The sequence below is a fragment of the Dermacentor albipictus genome, chromosome 2, assembly GCF_038994185.2.
Source record: "Dermacentor albipictus isolate Rhodes 1998 colony chromosome 2, USDA_Dalb.pri_finalv2, whole genome shotgun sequence".
NCBI lineage: Eukaryota > Metazoa > Arthropoda > Arachnida > Ixodida > Ixodidae > Dermacentor > Dermacentor albipictus.
In genome coordinates, this window is record NC_091822.1 from 96,841,612 (window position 1) to 96,868,035 (window position 26,424).

The 26,424-nt window shown below is 45.3% G+C and overlaps 1 protein-coding gene across 3 annotated transcripts in view; it reads left to right on the forward strand.

Moving 5' to 3' along the window:
* The first annotated feature begins 1,908 nt into the window (after positions 1-1,908).
* Positions 1,909-26,424, forward strand: part of SpdS (Spermidine Synthase) — a 31,788-nt gene continuing 7,272 nt past the window's right edge. The window contains exons 1-6 of one of the 3 annotated variants that reach the window (XM_070533791.1): positions 1,909-2,050; positions 3,327-3,459; positions 4,298-4,418; positions 5,713-5,805; positions 10,842-10,995; positions 22,442-22,525. In XM_070533791.1, coding sequence (XP_070389892.1) covers positions 2,044-2,050; positions 3,327-3,459; positions 4,298-4,418; positions 5,713-5,805; positions 10,842-10,995; positions 22,442-22,525 — 592 coding nt within the window. In that variant the 5' untranslated portion in view covers positions 1,909-2,043. Of the gene's footprint in view, positions 2,051-2,586; positions 2,794-2,841; positions 2,894-3,326; positions 3,460-4,297; positions 4,419-5,712; positions 5,806-10,841; positions 10,996-22,441; positions 22,526-26,424 lie in introns of those variants that run through there. The other 2 variants (XM_070533788.1, XM_070533789.1) reach the window with 2 other exon arrangements.

Consider the following 26,424-nt stretch of genomic DNA (forward strand, 5'->3'; position numbering starts at 1 on the left):
TTTGCCCCGGCTGACCTTCCACATATGCCCCCATGGGTAATGTCCAAAATACCGGTACGTCTATCTATTCCTGGAATTTCTAAAAAATCGCGAATACCTACCGTCGGCCTCAGACATTTAACATTTGAATATATGTCGAAAGAATATGACTCCTCGGTGAGCGTGTATACAGACGGCTCGGTCTCGTCGTATGCGTCTGGTGCGGCTTTCGTCGTGCCTGCGCATCAAGTCATTCGACGGTTTCGTCTGCATAACAAGACGACTACAACATCTACGGAATTAGTGGCAATAAGAGAGGCCGTTCAATATGTTGCGCGACAGCCTCCTCAAATATGGACAGTTTTCAGTGACGCAAAATCGGCTCTTCATCTACTTAGAGTGGTGTTGAAAGAAAGCGCTTACAGAGTGTTGGCTCTTCAAACTGCCGAGCTCTACACTTTAGCGCAAGAAAGCGGCCACCACATCACATTTCAGTGGATTCCTAGTCACTGTGGTATACAGGGCAACGAACTGGCCGACGCCGAAGCGAAGAAAGCACTCAAAGAACGAGAGGCATTGCTTTCAATTCCTTTTTCAAGAGCGGACGCCAACTGTCTCCTCTCCAGTGTCATCCGAAAATTGACAGCAAAGCACTGGGACAATCCGGATAATCGCCAAAGATGACTCCAGAGATTGGACCCCACCATGAATTTTAGGCTACCACCGAAAATTCAACGAAGCTCTGCCAGTCTTCTGCACAGACTAAGGCTGGGGGTAGCGTTTACGCACGGATACGTGCACCTCATGCGACACACCGAGTCTCCACACTGTGAGGTGTGCAATGTGACTGAGACTATAGGTCATGTGCTTTGTGACTGCCCTAAGTTTGTGGAAGAGCGTGATAGGTTGGTCAAGGACCTTACGCGTCTCGACAGCGCACCTTTGTCGGAGGACGTTATTTTAGGCCCTTGGCCAGACACTCATTCGAGTTTCAAGGCCATCAAGGCATCACTGAACTTTTTAAACATTACGGGCCTGGATTGCAGACTTTGAGCATACCAAATTGCTTGCCATATGTTCTACATCTTCCTTATATCGTCATTGTCACCCATCATGCACCTCTTTCTTCCCTCTTCCCCTTCCCCCACTGCCGAGTAGCTGGCTAGAGGAATATACCTCAGGCCGACCTCTCGGCATTTCGTGTCATTAAACTTCTTTCTCTCTCTATTTACAACTGGCGTTCAGGCAACAGCTAGTCTTCGTCTTCCTCTAGTTCATGTCACCTTCTTTCTCTTCACCGTAACATCATGTTGAACAATACCTGTGCATTTTTCAAGATGGCATTTCTATGCTATAGCTTCTTTGCCACTTTCCATAATGGAAGTCTAGGTATAATGCTAGGCAGCACATTTGCCAGCATTTTTTACGGTAACCTTAGCATTGCCTTAGTAATGAGCTCACTATGAACTACAGTTGGAAGAATATAACATATGCCACTTCACTATTAATGTTTTGGTTATTCATTTAACAACTGGACATTTGTAAAGACCTAGATAGGGAATCTTCATGGAAAATGATAGCAGTGCAAAACCTCCACCAAACAAAAATGCCCATTGATATATATTTTACTTGTTAACACCGCGTACTGCATCGAGTATACCAAATATATAGTTATTGAGGAAAGACCTTGCACTGCAGAGTCAATTACATAATTTTTTCTCAGTACCATGCGATGAATCAACGATATGGGGATTTGTAGTTTGGGAGCTATTATTCTTAGCAGCATATGGCATGTTTAAGCCTGCCCTCTTTTTCGAAGTTAACTGATACGCTGCTCTTCATTGTAAATGGAGGAGGCGCGGGGGCCACCTCTCGATAAGCCCTCGCACACTCGTTACTATATCAGACCGCAGAGGAGTCGATATGGCCTTGCAGCTGTGGAGCATCCGGTATCTAATCTGCTACGCGTGCAATCGCGACTCTCACTTGTCTCGCTCGCTGGACTGAACACTATGCCAACGGAGGCAGTACGGCAGGGTCGCTGGCTCATCATCTAGCCCAACCATGGCCCGTAAGTTACACGCAGTCAATTTTTTCTGCTCTTTATTTTCGTCTACGTACGTTCTAGTGCGCGCTAGCATCCGTTTGTATCATACAATTGTTTAAGCAACGTCTAAAATGTTCAGAAAATGTGCGATTACCGGCATCGGCGGAGCGATCACCGATTCAGACAAGCACTGCTCGATGTAAATGCGTGGGTTTAGATTCCTTTTTGATCCCGTGAACGTGAACACAAATCGGCCGCTTTGAGCACCTGCAGCTAGAAATCGTTCGTCGTTGCGCCCATAGCTTCACGCACGTGCTTTTCCCGTCGCCCGATCGCGCCTACGACGTAATGAGCGAAGTCAAAAGATTTTACAAGTAAACGACGTGTTCAGATACGTGGTCATATTGCAGAGGCACCAGAGGCACTCGCCGTAGGGTTTCATACAATAATTGATTGTATGAAACTCTATCGCACTCGCGGACGTAGTCGCACGTGGCGCAGACGCGCGCGCGGAAACGGATGGTGAAGCCACGGCGCGGCGTTAGCGTCGCGAAGCGGAAACGCAAGAAAAACGAGCATGCACGTGCTTCCGGTTGCTGTCCGTCGCGGTCCGTCTGGTTTCACCGTAGCACCGGCGTGCTTGCGTTCACCGGTTGACATCGATTTAAACGGTTTATTCGCAATCAGCCGGTTATCGTGTTGCCGAGCCTTCCTCTCTCATCCCTGTTGCTGCGGCCAGCCTGCCGGGCGCCCTCGACACCAAAGCAGTGAGTGGACGCGAAGCGGCCACGGGAGGAAAAACAAACACTATCCTAATTGCAGCTAGGTGCATGCCGGTGCTTTCGTCCCGGGACCGTAAATTTTCCTGTATGTTCACTCGTACGGGCGTCGTTACGGGTCGTGTGTGCGTTGTCCGATAACGATGAGCGACATTGTCTATTGGAAATTGTGTTGACCGTCCCAAAGCAAGCTGGTGCACAATCGCTTTACGCAACACATCTTTTGTAACAGCTGCATGAACGGTGCGGAAAGGGGTCTTGTGCGCGAGACGTGTCCGTTATGATCGAGCAAAGGGCGAATCTGTTGACCTTAACGACGGTTGGGAACGCATGGTCGGTGCGGCGACATTTGTGGTTCGCGAGGATTTGTCATCTTGCCGTTAAATTGGGCTATAACCTCAGGAAAGAGATAAAAAAAATTACTGCAGTATGTTACCAGGAACTTTTACATACTACGTATGCATTAGTGTGCATCAGCAAGGTTGAAGTAAAGTAAACTTTGATCTCTGTTTTGGGCACAGGTATGAATGTTTTGAAGGAAGGATGGTTCACCGAGATTGTAAACACCAACAACAATCCAGTGTTGTCCGTGGATGTTGAAAAGATCCTTCACCAAGAGCGTTCCAACTTCCAAGACATCCTTGTCTTTAAGAGGTAAGGATAACTTTTGTTGCAGATATCTTAACTTTGTTGCAGTTTAAAGCAATGTACTATATATGGCATGAAAGCTGCCCAGGCTTTGTCGGTGTGCGCGTAAATAGACTACAGTTCAAGTGCTAGCTTTAGAAAGTTTACAGGAGCTGTTTGCCAGGAAGCGTTAGATTTAACACGTGCAATAAGTTGTCATTGAGACAAGCTAACAAAAGCCTTTTGTAGTCTACTTTGATGCCCGAACTGCCTGTGGCTGTTCAGTTTAGAACATCACTTACACAGCTAATCCACAGAAAAACCAGGCTGAGGCACAGACATTTATTAACTGTAATGATACCATTAACCCTGGTAGGTACCAGTGCACCCAGGCTTACTTCAGTAGCGGTGGCATTCTGCTGCAGAGCATGAAGTTCCTTAGCCATCATGGCCACATGATGACAGAGCCAGAGTGGAGAAATATTCATGTACAGTGCATAGATTTACGTACACATTAAAGGCCCCAGTTGATTAGAATTAATCCGGTGCTCCACCACAACTCTTTTATTCATTTAGGTGTTAATTGCTTTGGATTGCTAAATATTATAAATAGCTTAAAGAACCTTAAATTGATGTGGTGGAGCCAGGTGTAAATTTGTATGTGCATATAAATACAGGCAACATATCTATGTTTCTCAAGCATATGTTTACTTGTTGACAAATGTACCATTTTCAAAGCGTGTGCATGTAGTGAGATGGAGTATTATAATGCGTACCTTTCTTTCTCTTAAAATTAATATTTCTATAGTTGAAGGAACATCCAAAGGCAGAGCGCTATAGTGGGTGTGCATGTCTCTAATTTCAGCAAGTCATTTGGGACTGTGCTGGCCCTGGACAATGCCATTCAGTGCACAGAACGGGACGAATTCTCCTACCAGGAGATGATCACATTCCTGCCCCTCAACTGCCACCCAGACCCCAAAGATGTGAGCTTCTCTGCAACTCTAGCCTTTTTGCCTTCACTCATCTGTCTTGAGCGTCAATACATATGAGAGCCTGGTGCTCTTGTGTTGACAGGTATTAGTGTTTCCTGTGCAAAATGAATCTGTTGCATTTCTATATCTTGTTTTCATACTTGGATAGCTGTTTGACTGTGATCGGAATCTGTTTAATCATAGGCATTGCCGAGATGCACGAGCTTGCCATCCCACCCTCGTCACCACTGTTGCGAAGTTCCAATGTGCGGCGGCAATGGCACGCCAGTAGTGAATGAGGCAGTTGTACGATGCAGAAGATCGTTTTTTTTTTATTCATGCTCATGAATTTAAAAATAAAGCTCAAAATGCATTCACCACAGCAGTGCCTTGCACAGTGTGGTCATTCACGAAATCCCGCTGTGATTCTCTTGTCGAGATTCAGATATACTTGCTGCGGTGGCTCTGTGGCTATGGGACCCTATTGATGAACACTCAAGACCGTGGGCTCGATTCTTGGCATTTCGACATGGGCAGAATGTAAAAATGCTCATGTACCATGCTCTGGATGCACGTCACAGAACCCCAGATGGTCTAAATTAATCTGGAAGCCCCTGCGCTGGTAATTTTTAGATTGTAATCTTGTAAATGAAACTGTATATCTTATACTTTGCACTCACGTGCTTTCGTTTCACAATTTACTGTAAAATGCCTATAGAACTTGTTTCTCATGAGGGGAAAGGTTTTTAGCTATACTTGGTGAGAGGCAAAAATAGCAGAGGAGCGTGTTCACTGCTGTGGTCATTGGATGAGTAGCCATGCTAGCTTGCCAGGTTGGATTCTTTTCTCTTTCAAGTGTAAACAGCTGCATGCAAAGTGAGGTGCCACAAAGTGTAACAACATGCCCTAGAGAAGGAACTCCACTTGGAGTGTTGTTCCTCTGCATGCCTGAAAGAGGAAAAAAAACAAACATATGTCGCACCCAGTGTTTTAGTAATACTCAAGAGTGACCGTGGCCTGCTTGGATTGGTCATCTTTCTCGCAATTCTGTGTTCAGCGCTGTCTGACAACCCCGAACACTTTCGTACCTACAAAACTTGCTGGTCTTCTCCGAGTATAGAGTTCTATGACAAAGTAGCATGCGCACTTTCGGCAACACAGTTGACCGTGCGTAATGTTTAATACCAAATCTAATCACAGTTGTCTTTTTTTCTGAGTTGGAGGGTACATAATCATAGGTAGCGTTTCAGGGGGTGAAAAAGGTTGACAATTGTGGACTGCACACTGATGCCACTGTGTTGTGCAGGTGCTGATCATTGGTGGAGGTGATGGTGGCGTGGCACGGGAAGTGGTCAAGCACCCCAGCGTAGTCTCGGTCACGCAGTGCGAGATTGATGAGGTGAGGTTTGCATGACTGGCCAACTGCTCATGCTGTGCTTTTGTAAAAAAATGTGTGGACCTCCGTAGGCATTGCGACAATCTTTAGATTCTCCTAATGCTATGAGGGTACAGCAACATGGCTTGGTAAAATCATAGGCACATTTATTATTATTTTTTTTAAAGCAAGAACTGCTCGCTGTTGTTGTGCAGAGCTGTGAATATTTTTACAAGATGTGTTCGAGACAGGTGTGCAATGAGCTCATGATTCATACCTATAGCGGTCGGTAGTGTAGGCTTGAGATATCAGTCATCCGATGGAGAGAAAATGAGAATAGAGATCTTTCTGTGGAAAAAACAAATCTGCACACAAGCATAAGAGATTTAAAAAAGAAAAAGATGTGGTTGGTGGTGATGTAAGTGTAAAACTTGGACAGGAAAAGAGGTAGACTAGGAAATTTAACAAGGACTGCTTTCATATGTTCTTGAATTTACTGGTTTTGAGTGTTTCACACAGTCTATCTTTTAGAAAAATATTTTCATTCTGTTGTGTTCCCCTTTCTTTCTTCTTGTCTCTCTTGTTGTGGGCTTCTGGTAGGGAATTCTGACGCAAGTATTGAAGTCAAAGGTAAACATTCGATAGATATCTGCCTGTTTGGGGACAACTGAATTGTGTCGATCGAGTTGACTGCAAGAAGAAAGCTGAGGATCTTATCAACGGAGAAGCATACAACAAGATCAGGAAAGATTCATCATCACGAACCCAAACCCAGATGAACAAAATTATCCCTGAAATTTTCAAGCAGCATCCAGAAATTCAAAACCCGTTACTTGAGGTTGATATGCAGGAACGGCTCCACCCTAAGCTTCTACGGCCTCCCGAAGATTCACAAAACAGGAATTCCTCTACGACCCATTGTAGATTTTACACATTCTTCCCCTACAAGCCCAGTCAACTTCATAAGATACTCATAATCTTCATAAGACACTCTCTCCTCTCACCAAAAAAAATGGAAACCTACATTCGCCACTCGGGACACTTCGTGGAAATGATGTCCAATGCGAGTCCTGATGATGACTGCGTGGTGTCCTTTGAGGTGGTTTTGCTGTTCCCTGGTGTGCCTGTGCCGCTCGCGCTTTCTGTGACACGTGCGCTCGACCTTGACTCCACACTATCAAACACATCTGTTGGTTATTGGAATTCTGCCTTTCAAGCACTTCTCTTTCGACAACCAGTTCTACAGACTATAGTGGAACTGCTATGGGTGCCGCAGTCTCGCTCACAGCCGCTGCACTCGCCATGGAGGGCACCAGAAAGCGGGCACTTTGCACTTTCACCCCCAAGGCAAAAATGCTTGTGCACAACGTGGACAATTGTTTCCATGCGTAAGCATTCTTTGGCGAGCTTCCCAGCCCTGTCATGCGAAAAGTGTAATGCCTTGTATCAGCACAAAAATGAGTAATTTGCAATGTTAACGCACTCAAGGCAATCACTATGATAGTGTAAATGTAGATGAATGGAAGCTTTTAAGCATTAAGGAACAATTTAAAGCAAAAGAATTAAAAGACAATACCCATAGGGATACATAGGGCTGCTTAGAAAATGCATGGGAAAGCATGGGGTGGGCCAACTTGAAATTTGAACATAGGCCAACTGAAATTTTGGGGTGGGTCAACTTAAGTTTGGGGGTGGGCCAAGCTAAATTTGGGGGCGGGCCAACTTAAGTTTGGGCGTGGGCCAAGTTGAAATTTCGGAGTGGGTCGATTAAAATTTGGGAATGGGCCAAATTGAAATCTAGGGGTGGGGCAATTTGAAATTTGCAAGTGGCCCAACTTAAATTTAGGGATGAGTCAACTTAAGGTTTGGGGTTGGAGGGTGACCCAACTGAAATTTGGGACTGGGCCAACTTACATTTGGAGGTGGGTGAACTTCAGTTTCAAAGTGACCCTACTTGAAGTTTAGGTGTGGGACAACTTGAGATCTTGGGGTGGCCCAATCTCCAATTGAATGCTGCTGAATGGCCTTTGAGTGATGGACACCTTGCTGGCAAGTGAGCACATTGAGACACTTGGTGCGTTTTCATTGGGCCTCACTGAGATGCAGTCAGAATGCAGGTGAGAGCTTGTATGGACAAGGAACGTGCGCGTAATACTGGCTTGCGAGAGCAACAGTGCGGGTGACATGGCATCGCAGTGATGCACTCGACCCTCGCACAATGCCTCACGCGCTGCTGCGCCAGCTGGCGTTCCCTTTCGTCTGCTCTGTTCCGTCGAGGCGCGCTCGTGTCTCATGTTCCGGATCAATTGGTACAATTGCATTGAAGGGGCCGGATGCATCGAGAAAATCTGACTACTACCTACTAAAGCCTAAGCATTTTTTGCCACCGGAAAGGCCATGGGTAGATGCACATAAGCTTGGAAAAGCAAGTAGGCAAAACTAAGCAAAGGCAAAGTCATAGCAGAGCCAAACAATGCTTACGCATTAGTATTTGCTTGGTGAAATCATCCGAGGGCGACAATTTGCTTGCACACTTGAACTCTGTAGAGCTGGCAACGCAGTTTACAGTGGAATGCGAAAATTCTGGTTCTCTCCCTGTCTTAGATGTCCCCGTGAAAAGAAAGTGACCGAGCCTGCCATTTTCCGTATTCAGAAAACCAACACATACAGGACGATATCTTCACTTTAATTCTAATCGCGCCACCTGGCACAAGTTTTCTGTAGTCCGAAGCCTCGTCAAGAGCGCTGAAAGAATTTGCTCATCCTCACACTTTCGGAAGGAAGAAAAAAAAAACGCAGCGATCTGTGACCTTGGGACGAATGGTTATACAAAGGAATTAATTACCGTGCCCTCTGGCAACAGAACGTGAATGAAAGGAAGACGGCGGCTGCTGAACCACCCTGGCAACGGTGTCGTGTCTCGATACCACACGTCCGAGGGGTCAGCAAGACATTAGGTCGTGTGCTGTGAGGGGCAGGGGTTGATGGTGCTCACAGGCGTCTCTACTGTCAGTAGCCTCCTCCCTCATCCAAAAGACCATGTTCCTGTTGAAAAGGCTCAGGGCATTGTGTACAAGATTACCTGCACCGAATGCTTTGTGTCGTATATTGGCGAGGCTAAAAAATTTCCCGGAAAGAATTCGTCCACACAACGATCACTTTTGCCGCCTTAACAGAGAACGCATTGCTGTGGCAGAACACTGCATGCTTTTTAATAACCAAGTTAGCCGTGATGGCGCTGTCGTCTTGGAGAGAAAACGTCCGGTGGTGGCTCCTTTTTGGAATCCTGGCGCATCCACAAGACACTGGGTGACATCAATCAATCGTCAGGAACACTTCCCGTCGTTTAGTTTCAAGGTCTACGAAAAAATGTCTGTGCGCCTGTCAAAGCACCAAAAAGAAGCATGTAAACACTGCGATTCCTCACGTCATGTTGCCCATGAAAAAGGAGCTGGTCGGGCTCCGAAACGTTGGGTTTTAAAATAAGTTTCAGCTGGAGTTTTCCTTCTCTTCAGTTAAGTATTTAAGTTCTTGCTCTACCTTCTGCCTCACACCCTAGCCTTATAGCCAAACAATCAGCTTAAGAAATAGTGGTACGAGGAGTGCTGTGTGTCTAGCTAGTGACAAATTTCTATTCATGGGTCTTTGCAACCTAAAATGAGCAAAAGTCATGGTTGACATTTATGTACAATGACAGGATTGCCATGACCTTTTGAGCTTTTTGTTGAAACAGTGCCTAGCTTTTATATTGTTTTCTCGGGATGCTTGCCTAATACGTCTGCCTTTCATACGTGTACTAAGAGGAAAACACCTAATAACTGTCCAATTTGGGTGCTGCCATCAAGGTTACCATCTACGCAAAGCTCAGTTTACTGCCGCATACTGGTGCACACAATATTTAAATGACCTACCTAAAAAAATTAGGATTATCGTAGCTCTTGCATCAGCTGTGTACCCTATTACCGAGGTAGTTGTTATGGGTTCTTTCACCTGTCGACATGTCATGTGTCTATCAACTCGACTCGTGCCACAGAACAGAGCTATCGACCTTACACAACCCCTGCAGTTGCTTTGGGTACCTGCATCTGGGTCATCTGATAATTTCTTCTGCACATGAACATTCATGAACAACTAATATTAGAAATAATTAGCATGTGCTTGTCCCTACTGTTTCACCTTACTTTGTCCCATCTATCGCGCTTCGCCGTACTCAAATGTGCATCACCAACTGGCCCATAATTTTACTCTTCTGTAGCAATAAAAAGCCCCACAGTGCAAGCACGTTTCTTCAGACTTCCAGTGTTCCCTTTTCACTATGGTGCCATTGATTGCTAAGGCTATGTTTTCATCGCATCGAGCTGCTGGCAGATGGCATCGCACATTTTTTGGAAGATGTAAATGGGGGCATTCTTCAGTAGGCATTGACCGAGAAGCTGACGGCTATCAAGCCTAATTAGAGCTTGTTTTTGTTATCGTTGTTCAGGAATCCTTGCCCGTGTCTCACTCACCTAGTGAAGCTACAACCTAATGTCACTAATATGACAAAACTCGATTCTGTTTTAAAGATTTTATTCAGTATCGTCATATTTAAAGCGGTCTCAAAAGAAAACCACCGAGTGGCTCTAATGTAGTGGGACCTAAAAATAATTTTGACAGATGCGAATGTATGCATCCATTTTTTTTAATAATGTGGCTATACTGCAGGGAACTAAGAGGACGTATTTACAATAATACATATGTAAACTGTTTAAGGCCAGTCTGAAAAAAAAAAAAAACCTGAAGCATAACTGCAACATCATTGTAAATGACAGAAGCTGGTTCCCCATCTGGCTTTAGGCCTCACACGTTACCATAGCAACAAGGTAATCACAGTGATGAGTAGTAATAATAAACCATGAGAACAAAATGCTACAAAATGCAAGCATGGGGAAGCAGCTGCTGTTAACAGTGGCATCGTAGTTCTGCTTTGATGGCTCTTTTAATTTGTATGTGTGCTCACTCTTCTTTTTTCTCCTTACATAGAAATCATAACTTTGGTATATTTTTTTACATTTGCACAGAAAGTTGTGGAGGTCTCCAAAAAGTACCTTCCTTTCATGGCTGAGGGCTTCAAGAGTCCGAAATTGGAGCTCAAGATAGGAGATGGCTTCCAATTTATCAAAGAAACCACACGCAAATTTGATGTTGTCATCACAGACTCCTCTGATCCTGTTGGTGAGATGAATTGCCTTGTTCTAGCACTGAGTTCAATTATTTCTGTTCTTGACACTTTTTATTTTATTTTGATGCTGATATCCTGCATGTTAGTCAACAGGGTAGGAAAGGTTGTCATGTTACTATGACATTATTAAGTGTTCTAGCATGACGCACAAAGAATGCAAGAAGATGCAGACAAAAGAGGGGTACCTTTGAATAAACTTACTTTGGAAACTGCTCATCATAGCATTCTGGAAATAACAGAGATAGCGAATAAAGCATGATCTAATGCAACCCAACTAAAGCGAAGCCTCATTAAAGATCAACCACGGTAAAATTTCACTGTGGTTATAAATTAATATTAAATTATTGAAGCAGTCTTGGCTAAGCTCCAGGGCTGTCAGTTGTCTATTTTCCTTATTAAGAGCCGATATGTAGTGTCTTAGCAGATTATGCAGGCATCTTGTGGTAAGCAGTGTGGGGTCTTTGGGCCCCACAGGAGTACTGACCACCGCAGGTTCAAGCTTAGCGAGCTACGGGGCCGCGTCAGTCGTAACCTCTAGCACTGCTGCTCGCAAGCTAATGCTGCAAGGGACTACTGAGAAATGCACGCAAGAACACAATATTGCCCTGAGTTGATGGAAACCGTTTGTCCCCGGAGGCACCCGACATTGCACAAACGCCCAGTTCCGGGGCGGCGGGGAAGCAAAGGGGTCCTGCACCACGGGCGAAAAATACAGTCAGGGGTGCCTGTAGCACGTCGCTGCGAGAGCACATGCTCAAGCTGGGGCACGCCACTAGGAAAAGTTTCGGCGGCTATACTAAAGCCCCTTAAACTTCGTAAAGTAGCGACCCTCTCCTCCTCCGCCTTCACTCCTCCTCGTTTCTCCTCTCTTTCACACTCCCTCGTCGACCGTGGCACCGCCTACAGCGTTGGAGCGTAGCACAAGAAACAACACAGAATAGCAGCGGCGCCAACATGCGCTCATCGTCACTCCGTAGACGCCTCTCAAGCGAAAATGGCGTTGAAGTACGACTGTAAACAAACGAAGCCAGTGCGAGGGCCCATGTGATGCCATTAGGCCAATAGCGACGTGGCGTCGGCCTCGGCCAGAGCACGCAAGGAGGAAGCGGCATTCTTCAAAGCGTGGTGCTACTTTACAAAGCTTAAAGGGCTTTAGGCTATGCTACTTGCGCTCGCGATAACCAGTGGGCCAACTCACAAGAGCTCGGGCAGTCTCTTTAGGCTTGAGTCTCCGATAAGTGTGGCTCAGCGTGGTACGACCTTGTGTGAAAACTAGGCGCCCGTTCTGCTTAGTGTCTGGAAAGAATCAGCACAAAAGTGTGTGCTTCCCACACGGGCAGAGGCATCGTGTACAAGCTCAAGTCCTAGTCACAAAGGTGTCGGGGCAGTAGAGGAGGCATGTACGCACTCGGCGCAGTCCCAAGGGAGGAGAGACATGCTACCGCCACGAGAGTAGCCGCCAGCGGCCGCCATGTCGTCTTAGCCCTGCCCTCACCGCGAACCATTGCGAGTGGAGTGCCACTGCTGACAATCGGCTTGGAGTGACAGGGGGGTTAGGCATAGGGATGGCAGAACAGGTTAATGCGCCCATGCAACGGCGCGGCGAATTCCCAAATCCCCACATCAGATGTGACACACTTTCCAGAACATGGCTTCGAAGACCTTCAGTGTATTGAGGCAAGATGGCGAGGTAGGTGGGTTGGTAAATTCAGTTTAAATGTTTAACAGGGAGTAAATGAACAGGGACAAAAGCGAGCACCTGTTGTGTTTTTTTCTTGTGCTTCGTTACATGCTTAATATGAATTTTCAGTGTGCTGCAAATGCTGTCCCCTCTTGCAAATCATACTCGTTCGCTACACTGGTTCTCAACGTTCCATTCATTCTGCATCATTTCTGATGAGCAGTAATGGCGGTGGCATTTATTTTAGTTTTGGTATCGAAATTGTTTATTTTTATGAATTTTTCATGATGCATCAACTCATATTTGGAATGTAAAATTTCTCACAGAGGTCGCCCTATATATGCACTATCTGAAAGTAGTAGGCTCTTATGCAGTCCCTAATTTTGTTCTAGTTTGCCTACTCCATAGGCACTGAGAATAATTTGTTCACATAACGTTTGAATTAAACAGGGGACATGTGTGCCAGGGAAAATAACCGATGGTCATTAAGGATTACGGACTGGATTCCAAGAGAAGGGACGCGTAGCAGGGGGCGGCAGAAAGTTTGGTGGGTGGATGAGATGAAGAAATTTGCAGGGATGACATGGCCACAATTAGCACATGACCAGGTTAGTTGGACAAGAATGGAGAGGCCTTTGCCCTACAGTGGGTGTAGTCAGGCTGCTGCGGATGATGATGATGATGATAATTTGTGCCAGAATGCTCCATGTCAGCGGCGCTATTGCAGACTTCGAGAAACGCAAAGGTCGCGGTCATTGTTGTCGAAACAAGTGAGCAGTGGAACTGATCAACCTGATACAGACTAACAAATGAATTATTTGTCTCTAATGCCGTCTCATCATAAAACAGGTTGTCTGTATTATGCATGGACCACATGTAGCCATGGACTACTTTCGCAGCATATAAATGTGCATTTACCATAGCAGGCATGTTCTTATAGAGGCAGACCCCAAAAAAACACTCTTGTACTGAGCTTTGGGTGTGTATTAAAGGATCCCAGGTCACCCTGCAGCTGTTTGTTACGGGGTCTTTCATAGATTTTGTATTCAGGCTGTTTCAATCAATCAATCAATCAATCAATCAATCAATCAATCAATGTAGCCTGAAGATAAAGATCAAGCCTAGCAAGAAGCTCTTAGCATAATACACGTCTCTGCCAGTACAACGATTGGGCACCCCCATCTCATAAGATATAAGGTTAGGAGGACAAAAGAAGCATATACAGTGCTAAAAAGTGGGCACGTACTGTGCTACCGGGGCTTAGCGGAGAGACGAGAACTAGGAGTCGGATTCCTGATTAATAAGAAAATAGCTGGTAACATACAGGAATTCTATAGCATTAACGAAAGGGTGGCAGGTCTTGTTGTGAAACTTAATAAGAGGTACAAATTGAAGGTGGTACAAGTCTATGCCCCTACATGCAGTCATGATGACCAGGAAGTTGAAAGCTTTTATGAAGACGTGGAATCGGCGATGGGTAAAGTCAAAACAAAATGCACTATACTGATGGGCCACTTCAATGCCAGGGTAGGCAAGAAGCAGGCTGGAGACAAGTCAGTAGGGGAATATGGCATAGGCTCTAGGAATAGCAGAGGAGAGTTATTAGTAGAGTTTGCAGAACAGAATAATATGCAGATAATGAATACCTTTTTCCGCAAGCGGGTTAGTCGAAAGTGGACGTGGAGGAGCCCGAATGGTGAGACTAGAAATGAAATCGACTTCATACTCTGCGCGAACCCTGGCATCATACAAGATGTAGACGTGCTCGGCAAGGTACGCTGCAGTGACCATAGGATGGTAATAACTCGAATTAGCCTAGACTTGAGGAGGGAACGGAAGAAACTGGTACATAAGAAGCCAATCAATGAGTTAGCGGTAAGAGGGAAACTAGAGGAATTCCGGATCAAGCTATAGAACAGGTATTCGGCTTTAACTCAGGAAGAGGACTTTAGTGTTGAAGCAATGAACGACAATCTCATGGGCATCATTAAGGAGTGCGCAATAGAAGTCGGTGGTAACACCGTTAGACAGGAAACCAGTAAGCTATCGCAGGAGACAAAAGATCTGATCAAGAAACGCCAATGTATGAAAGCCTCTAACCCTACAGCTAGAATAGAACTGGCAGAACTTTCTAAGTTAATCAACAAGCGTAAGACAGCGGACATCAGGAACTATAATATGGATAGAATTGAACAGGCTCTAAGGAACGGAGGAAGCCTAAAAACAGTGAAGAAACTAGGAATAGGCAAGAATCAGATGTATGCGTTAAGACACAAAGCCGGCAATATCGTTACTAATATGGATGAGATAGTTCAAGTGGCTGAGGAGTTCTATAGAGATTTATACAGTACCAGCGGCACCCACGACGATAGTGAAAGAGAGAATAGCCTAGAGGAATTCGAAATCCCACAGGTAACGCCAGAAGAAGTAAAGAAAGCCTTAGGAGCTATGCAAAGGGGGAAGGCAGCTAGGGAGGATCAGGTAACAGCAGATTTGTTGAAGGATGGTGGTCAGATTGTTCTAGAGAAACTGGCCACCCTGTATACACAATGCCTCATAACCTCGAGCGTACCGGAATCTTGGAAGAACGCTAACATAATCCTAATCCATAAGAAAGGGGATGCCAAAGACTTGAAAAATTATAGACCGATCAGCTTACTGTCCGTTGCCTACAAAGTATTTACTAAGGTAATCGCAAATAGAATCAGGAACACCTTAGACTTCTGTCAACCAAAGGACCAGGCAGGATTCCGTAAAGGCTACTCAACAATAGACCATATTCACACTATCAATCAAGTGATAGAGAAATGTGCAGAATATAACCAACCCTTATATATAGCTTTCATTGACTACGAGAAAGCGTTTGATTCAGTCGAAACCTCAGCAGTCATGGAGGCATTACGGAATCAGGGTGTAGATGAGCCATATGTAAAAATACTGGAAGATATCTATAGCGGCTCCACAGCCACCGTAGTCCTCCACAAAGAAAGCAACAAAATCCCAATAAAGAAAGGCGTCAGACAGGGAGATACGATCTCTCCAATGCTATTCACAGCATGTTTACAGGAGGTATTCAGAGACCTGGAGTGGGAAGAATTGGGGATAAAAGTTAATGGAGAATACCTTAGCAACTTGCGATTCGCTGATGATATTGCCTTGCTTAGTAACTCAGGAGACCAATTGCAATGCATGCTCACTGACCTGGAGAGGCAAAGCGGAAGGGTGGGTCTGAAAATAATCTGCAGAAAACTAAAGTAATGTTTAACAGTCTCGGAAGAGAACAGCAGTTTACGATAGGCAGCAGTGAGGCACTGGAAGTGGTAAGGGAATACATATACTTAGGGCAGGTAGTGACCACGGATCCGGATCATGAGACTGAAATAACCAGAAGAATAAGAATGGGTTGGGGTGCGTTTGGCAGGCATTCTCAAATCATGAACAGCAGGTTGCCACTATCCCTCAAAAGGAAAGTGTAAGCTGTGTGTTACCAGTACTCTCATATGGGGCAAAAACCTGGAGGCTTACGAAAAGGGTTCTGCTGAAATTGAGGACGACGCAACGAGCTATGGAAAGAAGAATGATGGGTGTAACGTTAAGGGATAAGAAAAGAGCAGATTGGGTGAGGCAACAAACGCGGGTAAATGACATCTTAGTTGAAATCAAGAAAAAGAAATGGGCATGGGCCGGACATGTAATTAGGAGGGAAAATAACTGATGGTCATTAAGGGCTAACCCCGCAGGGGCGTCTGCGTCAGCAGGCGTTTGGTGTGTTGCGCCACCACGTACCCGAGCACACGAGGGTTGGACCCTCCCGCGTGTAGCCGTGCGCGGCTTAGCCGTGTCCGGGGAAAGGGGGATCCTGGGGGTTGAGCCGATGCTGGGTGTTTGGACCTTTAAGGCCCCCCGGCGGAGGCAACACACCCCTTTGGCCTCTGCTTCACATAGACGGCACCCCCGGACTGACCCACCCGGGGGAAATCGGCAGTCGCCTTTTCCTGTCCTCCTCTCCAATCTTCGTCTTTCTCTCCCACTTTTCCATCTTTCCTGTCTTCTCTTCACTTCTAATTACTTCCGTATTTCCTGGCGGCAAGGGTTAACTGTGTGTATCTACCCAGCCTTGGGTAAATATATTAGGTTATAGCGGCGTTGTATAGCTGACGTCTACAGGTATGTTCATAACCTCGTAACGTCCCCTTGTTGGGCTCGGTGGTGGGTGGCTACCATCGCCGCTGAATATTCTAAGAATATATGGCAAATGCATTCCCCTCCCTTGCAGATCGTCCTTACAAAAGAGGGCGCACCGAAGCAATCTTCGATTTCACTTTGAAAACCAACGCAGAAACGTTCCCACGCTACCATGTGATCCACAGTGAAGGATCTCTGCCAATGAGAAAACTATCCCCATTCCTAATAGCAAAATGCCTAATAGAAAAAATCGGAAAACAATACAAAGCTTCAAAGATGTCAAGTGGGGACCTCCTCCTTGAACTCAAAACCAAAGATCAAGTTGAAAAGCTCGCTGATCTCACCTGTGTGGGAGACATCAAAGTCACAATCTCAGCACACCGTTCGCTTAACACAAGCAGGGGCGTAATATCAGAAGAAGATTTCTTAAACCTGAGTGATGAAGAACTCCTGGAAGGTTTCCAAGAACAGAATGTAATCAAGGTTCAAAGAATAACTCTCCGAAGAAATAACGAGCAAATCCCGACCAAACACGTTATACTTACCTTTGGTACCAGTATTGTACCTACTACACTTGAAGCAGGCTATCTGAAGATCAACGTAAGACCATATATCCCAAACCCGAGGCGGTGTTTCAAGTGCCAGAGGTTCGGACATGCATCGCAGTCATGCAGAGGTAAATCAACATGTGCAAAGTGTAGTGCCAATGACCATCAATCGGAGAACTGCAACGCTGCTCCACGCTGTACAAACTGTAAAGGAGAGCATCCAGCATATTCACGATCTTGTCCTTGCTGGAAGAAAGAGAAAGAAATAATTGCAATCACAGTGAAAGAGAAGATTTCCTTTTATGAAGCAAGAAAGAAACTAGCACACCTACCTCTAACAACCTGCGCCAGTGCGGTGCGGCAGGGGACAGCACCGCAGTGGTCACAGGAGTCTACAGGGACCGCAGTCAGTGGCCCAGTAGTAACTCCATCCGTCCCCTTGGTGGCAGCAGCCAGTGCTGCTCCATCATCATCATCACAGGCGGGCCTGCAGACCCCGGTTCCACAGGGTCCCAGGCTAAATCGAACTCCCAGGCCTGAGACGCGCGTCTCAGCGCCCGGTTCTCGATCATCCAGCGCCTCGGAGAAGGTTATGGATGTCGACACCAAAACTCCGGCGTCATCGACGCCAAAACATCAGCGCTCCCTGGAGCGCACTAAGAAAGACAAACTCACAATAACTACGCGAACAAAGGGACCGGTAACCTGAACGGTTACCGTTCTTCCAATAGTACATTCCCACTAACAAATGTCACCTGCAATTACTTAGTACATATATGTAAATTACCATTCTCATTCTGCCACTATGGCTTTTATCGTACATTGGAATTGTAGAGGACTGATTCGCAATCTAGGTGACATTAAAGACATAACAAAAACCTTTTCGCCAATCGCATTTTGCCTACAGGAAACAAACTTAGGCCCTAAACACAGTCAATTCCTTACAGCCTTCACCGTTGTCCGAAGGGACCGCGAATGTTCCAGCCGTTTGTCAGGAGGAGTAGCAATAGTCGTGCAGGGCGGCACTCCTACCCGAAATGTCCCATTAAATACATCTCTAGAGGCCGTAGCTGTCACCATTCTATCCTACAAAACAATCACCATCTGCTCACTATACATTCCACCCCACACACATTTTACTATCAAAGACTTAGAAAATCTAAGAGATCAGTTACCAGAGCCATTTGTCTTGGTAGGAGATTTTAACGCTCATTGTACTCTTTGGGGCAGTGTGAAAACTGACCAAAGAGGGCAACTCGTTGAAGATTTTATTCTTTCAAACGATATCTGTCTTTTAAACTCAGGTGCGCCAACTTATTTCTCACCGACTTCTCGCACTTTTAGTTGTTTAGATTTAGCTTTTTGTTCACCCTCTCTTTTTACTGATTTTAAATGGGAAGCTCTCGACACGTCATATGGTAGCGACCACTTACCCGCACTCATCAAACACCTATCATCACCACAAACCCTGGCAACTAGACCACGCCGATGGAAATTACAGCTCGCTGACTGGCAGGTTTTTATGCAGAACGCGAAACTGGAAAATATCTTTTCGCCAGAGCTCAGTATTGATGAACTTAATAAAAAAATCACTGAACTCATAATCACAGCGGCAGAAAAGGCGATACCGCAGTCTTCCGGCATTGTGCGCAAAAAGCTAAATCCTTGGTGGACAAACGAATGTACTAAAGCCAAAAAAGAACAAAATAAGGCCTGGGGAATCCTACGAAGGTACCCCACTTATAACAATCTTCTAAATTTCAAACAGGCCAAAGCCAAAGCACGATATATTCGAAGAAATGCAGAAAAATTATCATGGCAAAATACATATCTTCAATCAATAGTACAGTCACATCAAAACGAATGTGGGACCAGGTGAGGAAATTTAGAGGAGAGTACTCATCATACACTATACCACTACTTACATGTCCAGGCACACAAACAACACTACAGGACCAGGCCAACTTATTAGGTGAACACTTTCATAACATATCCAGCTCAGCAAACTATTCAAGTACATTTTTAAAATATAAAGAATCGGCTGAGAAAGAGAGGCTGCCTATCACTGGGGCTTCAGCTGAAATGTACAATAAACTCCTCACAATACATGAATTGAACAGAGTTCTCTCTGCTGGCAAAAAAACGGCAACAGGTCTTGACCGTGTGCACTACACAATGCTGGCACACCTATCCCAAGCGTCGGTAGGGGCACTTCTTAAATTTTTCAATAAAATATGGGAGTCTGGGGTAATGCCCACAGATTGGAAAAAAGCGGTAGTAGTGCCTTTTCTAAAACCTGGTAAACCAGCTACATCCCCTAGCAGCTATAGGCCCATTGCACTAACAAGTTGTCTAGCCAAATCTTATGAGAGCATTATAAACGTAAGACTAACATTCATCCTAGAAACAAGAAACCTAATAGATAAACACCAGTGCGGATACCAAAAGGGCTGTTCCACCACTGACCATCTCGTGCGACTAGAGCATGAAATACGTGACGCGTTTCTTCACAAGCAATACTGCCTCGCGGTTTTCTTTGATTTTGAAAAGGCATATGATACCACATGGCGATACGGAATTTTGAGAGACCTGGCTGACATGGGAATTCGCGGAAGAATGCTAAGTTGTCTGTGCGATTTCATGTCAAACCGAACATTTCAAGTACGTCTCGGCACAATACTCTCGCGCACATTCACACAAGAAAATGGCGTTCCTCAAGGTTGCATTCTTAGCACGACGCTCTTCATAGTCAAAATGAACTCTGTAAATAAAGTCATCCCACCATCAGTTATGCACTCAATATATGTCGACGATTTGCAAATAGCTTGCCGCGCCTCAAACCTACCCACCTGCGAACGACAACTACAAATAACAATAAATAATCTTACACAATGGGCTGATAAAAATGGTTTCCGGTTCTCAACACACAAAACTGTCACAGTTCTCTTTTCGCAGAAGCGAGGGTTACACTGCACTCCAGGTCTCACTTTACATGGTACAACGCTGCCCGTCAAAGAAAACTATAAATTTCTAGGCGTAACGTTTGACACTAAACTGAACTTCCTGTCCCACATTAACGCAACTAAAATTAAAGCAAATAAAGCGCTAAGTATCCTTAAGGTCTTATCACGTAAGCACTGGGGATCTGACCGAACATGTCTATTACGTATATACCGGTCCCTTGTACGTAGCATCCTCGACTACGGTAGTGTAGTTTATGGAGCAGCTAGGCAGTCCTACATTAAGCGACTTGATCCGGTTCACAATCTTGGCCTACGACTGGCGAGCGGTGCCTACAGGACATCGCCTGTACAAAGTTTATACGTTGACGCTAATGAGCCTTCATTACAGCACCGCAGAGCACAACTTACACTTTGCTATGTACTAAGAATTCGGTCATCACCACAACATATATGCTACAACATCGTAACACAGTGCCAATCACGAATACACTACACAAATAAACCAAACATGATTCGGCCACTCATCTTAAGACACGAACAATATTGTCAGACCTATGATGTTCCTCCCGAAGCCCTGCAGGTTGCCGAAAGCCCAGCAAGATTGCCCCCGTGGTGCAATTTTACACAGCTGTGTGACTGGACGTTAACACATATAAAGAAAAAAGACATTCCACAAGAGCATATAATACAAGAGTTCCGAGCTATTCAAGAAAAATACAAAAATTACACAGAATTTTACACTGACGGCTCTAAAACACAAGAATACGTAGGTGTCGGGATCGTAACAAAAAATTGGGAAAATAGCATTCGCATAAATAATTTTTCTTCAGTCTTTACCGCCGAAGTTTATGCTATATGGATGGCAGTTAAGAAAATTACTTCCGACAAGCAGAAGAATGCTATCATTTATACCGACTCGTTAAGTGCCCTAAGAGCCCTTAACTTTAACTCCGCGTCTGAACCCCTGCTTGGCGATATCTTAAACGTAGTATTTAACAAGAAATACGAAGGAACCATACGATTCTGCTGGGTCCCAAGCCATGTTGGGATAGCAGGGAATGAAGCTGCAGATAGAAGCGCATCCATGGCAGCGCACAAAAGCATCACACACATAACACTTCCATACAAAGACAGCATTAGAGCGGTTCGTAAGGCCCTTGCATCAAAATGGCAGCAAGACTGGAACTCATGCGTAAATAACAAGTTACATATAACTAAACCCCTGCTTCGTGAGTGGAAATCATGCACACACCAAGAACGGTTCTATGAGGTAATGTTATGTCGACTTCGAATTGGACACACGCATCTAACACACAACTTTTTACTTCGAAACGAAAGTCCACCAACATGCGAGAAATGTCACGAAACGCTCACAGTAACCCACATCATTATATCATGCCCACACACTGAAACACAGAGACAGAAACATTTCAAAAATCTGTATCACTTACATATACCTCTGCACCCTGCCTTAATATTGGGCGATGACCCACTAGTGCCATTCACTAACCTGTTCCAGTTTTTAGGTGAAACCGATTATCTACATCGACTTTAAGGTAATACAGCTATAACTACCTTAACATTAGATCTTATACTGTCCTGTGACTGGCGCAGCATGGCCTTAGTCGCCTTTGCGCCATTAAACCCGAATTAACTAACTAACTCATTAAGGGTTAAGGACTGGATTCCAAGGGAAGGGAAGCGTAGCAAGGGGGCGGCAGAAAGTTAGGTGGGCGGATGACATTAAGACGTTTGCAGGGACAACATGGCCACAATTAGTACATGACCGGGGTAGTTGGAGAAGTATGGGAGAGGCCTTTGCCCTGCAGTGGGCGTAACTAGGCTGATGATGATGATGATGATCTCATAAGACAGCTGTGACACCATTAAAAAATTTCACTTAGTGCTTTTTCATTCTCTGTTATTGCTTGAATTCTACACCACCTGCTGAAATGCCTTTTCGATAAAACGTCATTCGACGATGTCTCATGATTGCATTGACATGATTATAGATAGGTGGCCCCTGTCCATTCTTCACGTCTGCAATGTTTTGCATGCCCAGGCCCAGCAGAAGCTCTGTTCCAGAAGCCATACTATGAGGGACTCAAGAGGATTCTCAAGCCAGGTGGAATCCTCTGCTCTCAAGGTAACACTTTTGTGCACTTTACTCTCACTGTGCTTGTCCTTTCTTTTAAAATAAATGTTTCTCCTCCTCCTCCTCCTCCTCTCACTGTAACCAAGTAAAATCTGCTCGTGCTGATAAGCGTAGAGTAGTCTTCTGTTGCTATATTGAATTTGCCTTATTGAAATTACTTTATCAGCATGTTCAGAGCTTTACATAGTCTATTGGAATTATGGGCTAACATGCTCGGTATTGGCTAGCTGTGATTCTTAATGAGAGACATGTAGCTTGTTCGTACAACACACCAAAGGTTTGAGCTTTTGTATCAGAGGGGGGGAGGGGGGTTATAAACTGATTTGAATGAGGGCAGATACAACACGACGCCTACAAGCATTGGGTTGGTGGTTAATTGTGGCCTATGGGTGAAAGCTCCCGAAAATCTGCTCAGCCACATTGCACTGACAGTCAGGTTCTCCACAAATGGGCCTGCCTCAGTCAGTTGCGTGTCGGGTCAGGTGGTCCCCACAGTGCTGTAGCCTAAGGTGTTGAAAGCAACCCTGTCAAGAGAAATGGATGTGCGTGCAAATACGCGCCGTGGTTGCTCAGTGGCTATGGTGTTGGGCTGCTGAGCACGAGGTCGTGGGATCGAATTCCGGCCACGGCGGCCGCATTTCGATGGGGGCAAAATGCGAAAACACCTGTGTACTTAGATTTAGGTGCACGTTAAAGAACCCAGGTGGTTGAAATTTCCGGAGTCCTCCACTACGGCGTGCCTCATAATCAGAAAGTGGTTTTGGCACGTAAAACCCCATGATTTAATTTAATGTGCCTGCACACCTCAGATACTGCAGGAGAGAGATGTCGAAGCAAGGGAAGTCTGCTCCTTTGGCGCTTTTTGTACACCAGAAAATATAGTGTTATGTGGGAGTAGGCCGCAGGCCCCACATTTCACTGGTGTGAGACGTACAGTATGGCCCACTCTAACCCTTTAACCCCAACCTCGAGCTGTACTCATCATGGGAGGTTCTACCACTACCAATATCACCAATGATGAGTCACACTTGTTCAGCTGGATGTTGTGCTGCTCCCGCTGCCAAAGACAAATTACGGTTGTCACTGAGGGAAAGCTGCTCTCAAGAGTAACATTCATAATTTTTATGTTAATTCTAACCAGAAACCAATCAGACAAAATATTTTCAGAATCAGAATGACACAGAGAAAATTATGGCTACATAAAAAAATCCGGCACGTTTTTTTCCAGAATTAATTTGGGGGTTAAATGGCCAACAGTGAACAGCATGTTAGTACTCTGCTGTTGATTACAGCTAAAAGTTAATATGAAGGTCAGCATTGTGTGTTTGTATGTATAGATGGCTTCCTGGCACTTCACATCAAAATGTTCTTTTCTGATAAAGTTGAATTACTCTGCATCATAAGTTATGTCCACATTATTATGAGTTAGGTGTTCCCTTTAAATGTAAACCATGCTGTACGCTCTAGATCAAAACAGGGGTGAATGGCGATTTCTCAGCGATTGCTCAGAACACATGGCTCAATGTGCAAGTGAACTGAAGATGCAGGAATTTATGCAGGGGGATTGGGGGGCTCCTAGCAGCTCCTAAATCACATAGTGTAAATTTTGGATCAAATTTTCGAAATGTGTGGACATCTATGGCACAAAGTGCTTAACTGCAGAATCCTGGTATGTGGGACAGAAGTGGATAAACGGCCACAGGTGCTTGGTATCTTTGGCTCACTACTATGTTTCATGGGCTCAATAAATTCTTCTTTGCTGTGCCCATGAGATGCTGTAATGAATCCGCATTGAGATGGAAGTATGAAAGCCACAGTCTCTGTTAGTTGAGTCAAGGAAACAACCACAGTCTCTAAAATCATTGATGTGCATCAACAATGATTTGCATTCATCAGAAAGTGAAACGGTGATTTCCTGGATCTTGGTAACAGACATAATCTGTAACTCTCAGCTGCCTAGTGTAGTTGTGTGGTGTTTGCACGTAATGGATGTTATTACTGGCACGTGCACATGTTTGGTTACAGTTGTAAACAAGCTCTTTGCTTGAAGAGCCCACATGTGGGCTATGCTAATCAGATCCGGATTCGAGCCCTGTGTGTTATTGTCACCACAAATGTCCATCTGCTGTGAGGATAGGGAGGTCCATCCCATCGCTCGTAATCAGTTGTCAAGATTGGAGTCCGGCATGAATTAGATGGTAGCGTGCCCATGCCGTCGTCCAACTTATCCACGCTGAGGATGTTGTTGAAGGGAAAGACTGCTTCTCATCAAGAACGAGGAATATGGGTTTATATACGGTATCTACATAAGGACGTTGCAGTTCATCATTCTAGCATGACTGCGAGAGAAAGTACACTGAGCAGCCGCACAACAGCGGTTTATAAACACTCGGTCCTCCCTCGATCCCAAGGTGAGGGAAACGGCCGACCAGGCGCCGTAGACGAGCCGTCTTTTTGCGCGAGGGCTTACACACACACTTCCGCACAGATTCACGGTCCCCACCGACGTCAGACGGTCTTCGCAGAACTCGGGGCTTATGTCAGGAAAGGTGCATTTCATTGCCCGAGCTGACCCCTGCAGCGCAGCCGCCGGTTGTCCATTGTCTTGCGTCTTGAAAGGCGCGTGGGAAGGGGCCTCCATAGACGTTCCCTCGGCAACTCCCCCGCTCGCAGCAGATCGGGTCGGCGGTGGCGTGTTTAGTCACAAAGCCTGGTTCGTCGAACTCATCTCGTCAATCCCGCGACGCAGAGTGGCAGACGTGCGCATTGTCCTGCGGACACAGTAGACTTAGTGACGCCGTTTGCTAGAGGGTTGCGGTGGCGTTCCAGGAAAAGTTGATGCCGCTGTCGCAACTGACTGGCAAAACTTGCACCTCAGCGGGCCATTCTTAACACTGCAAACAGGTAGGCATTGAATTGTGGGTATGTGCAAGAAGAGTTATGAGAAAAAATGTATTAGTATCCAAAAAGTAAGGAAGTGGTAGCCAGCCAAAATTAAGAATCTGAAGGGCATTTGGCATCCTGCCATCGACTTTGTAAGCACACTTGGGCATGTACATTGCATGGGGCAATCATGATGAAGGCAGGCCATGAGTTTACTCTTTCCCTACCAGGCCCATTGGGCATCATTAGCCTGCTGTTGATAGTTCGAAACGCCGCTTTCGAGAGCTTCTGCGCTGCTCACGGACACATCAGACATGAAGGAAGAGAATTTTTTTTTTCTGATCAGTTCTCTTTTTTTCCTGCCAGGCGGCAATTTTTTAATGCGTTCCAAAGTTACGCGATCGTCAAAGTAGAAAGAAAAAATGGCCGCCTCCGGGAGCAGCGCGCACACTTTGGAAGATCACAGATCTCGTGATAGATTTTTTTTATTTCCCATTTTATGATCACACCCCGAACTTGCCGCACCGATATGTAGTATGTCAAGTCTAGCTAATAATGATTGCGCTTACCATCTGTTGAATGCTACGCGAACGACTTTTCAAGACAAACCAGGCGGTCTGCATGCACCAAACATTCTTAAGCAGATGCCCCATTTCATTCATCACTTTCTACACTTCCATGACAAGAAAAAGCTACAACCAAACTTGCCTTTATTATGTGTAGACTTTATAATGGTTGTGGTCAACAAGAAAGGCGCCTTTCGATTCTTCTCATCTGCACTTGTGGGCACGCAACAAATCACGAGCGGCAACGATAGTAGCCACGTTTACACTGATACATTAGAAGTGTAGCCTATTCATACGCCGACACACAGCTAAAATATTCCCACCCTTAGTGGAAACATGCTGTATTAGGATAGTAGCGAAGACAAATGCCGCAGTTTCCGCAGCATGCCCGCTATGTGTTTCTATGTCACTGGCAGCTAAGCGTGCCTATCTGTTTCTGTC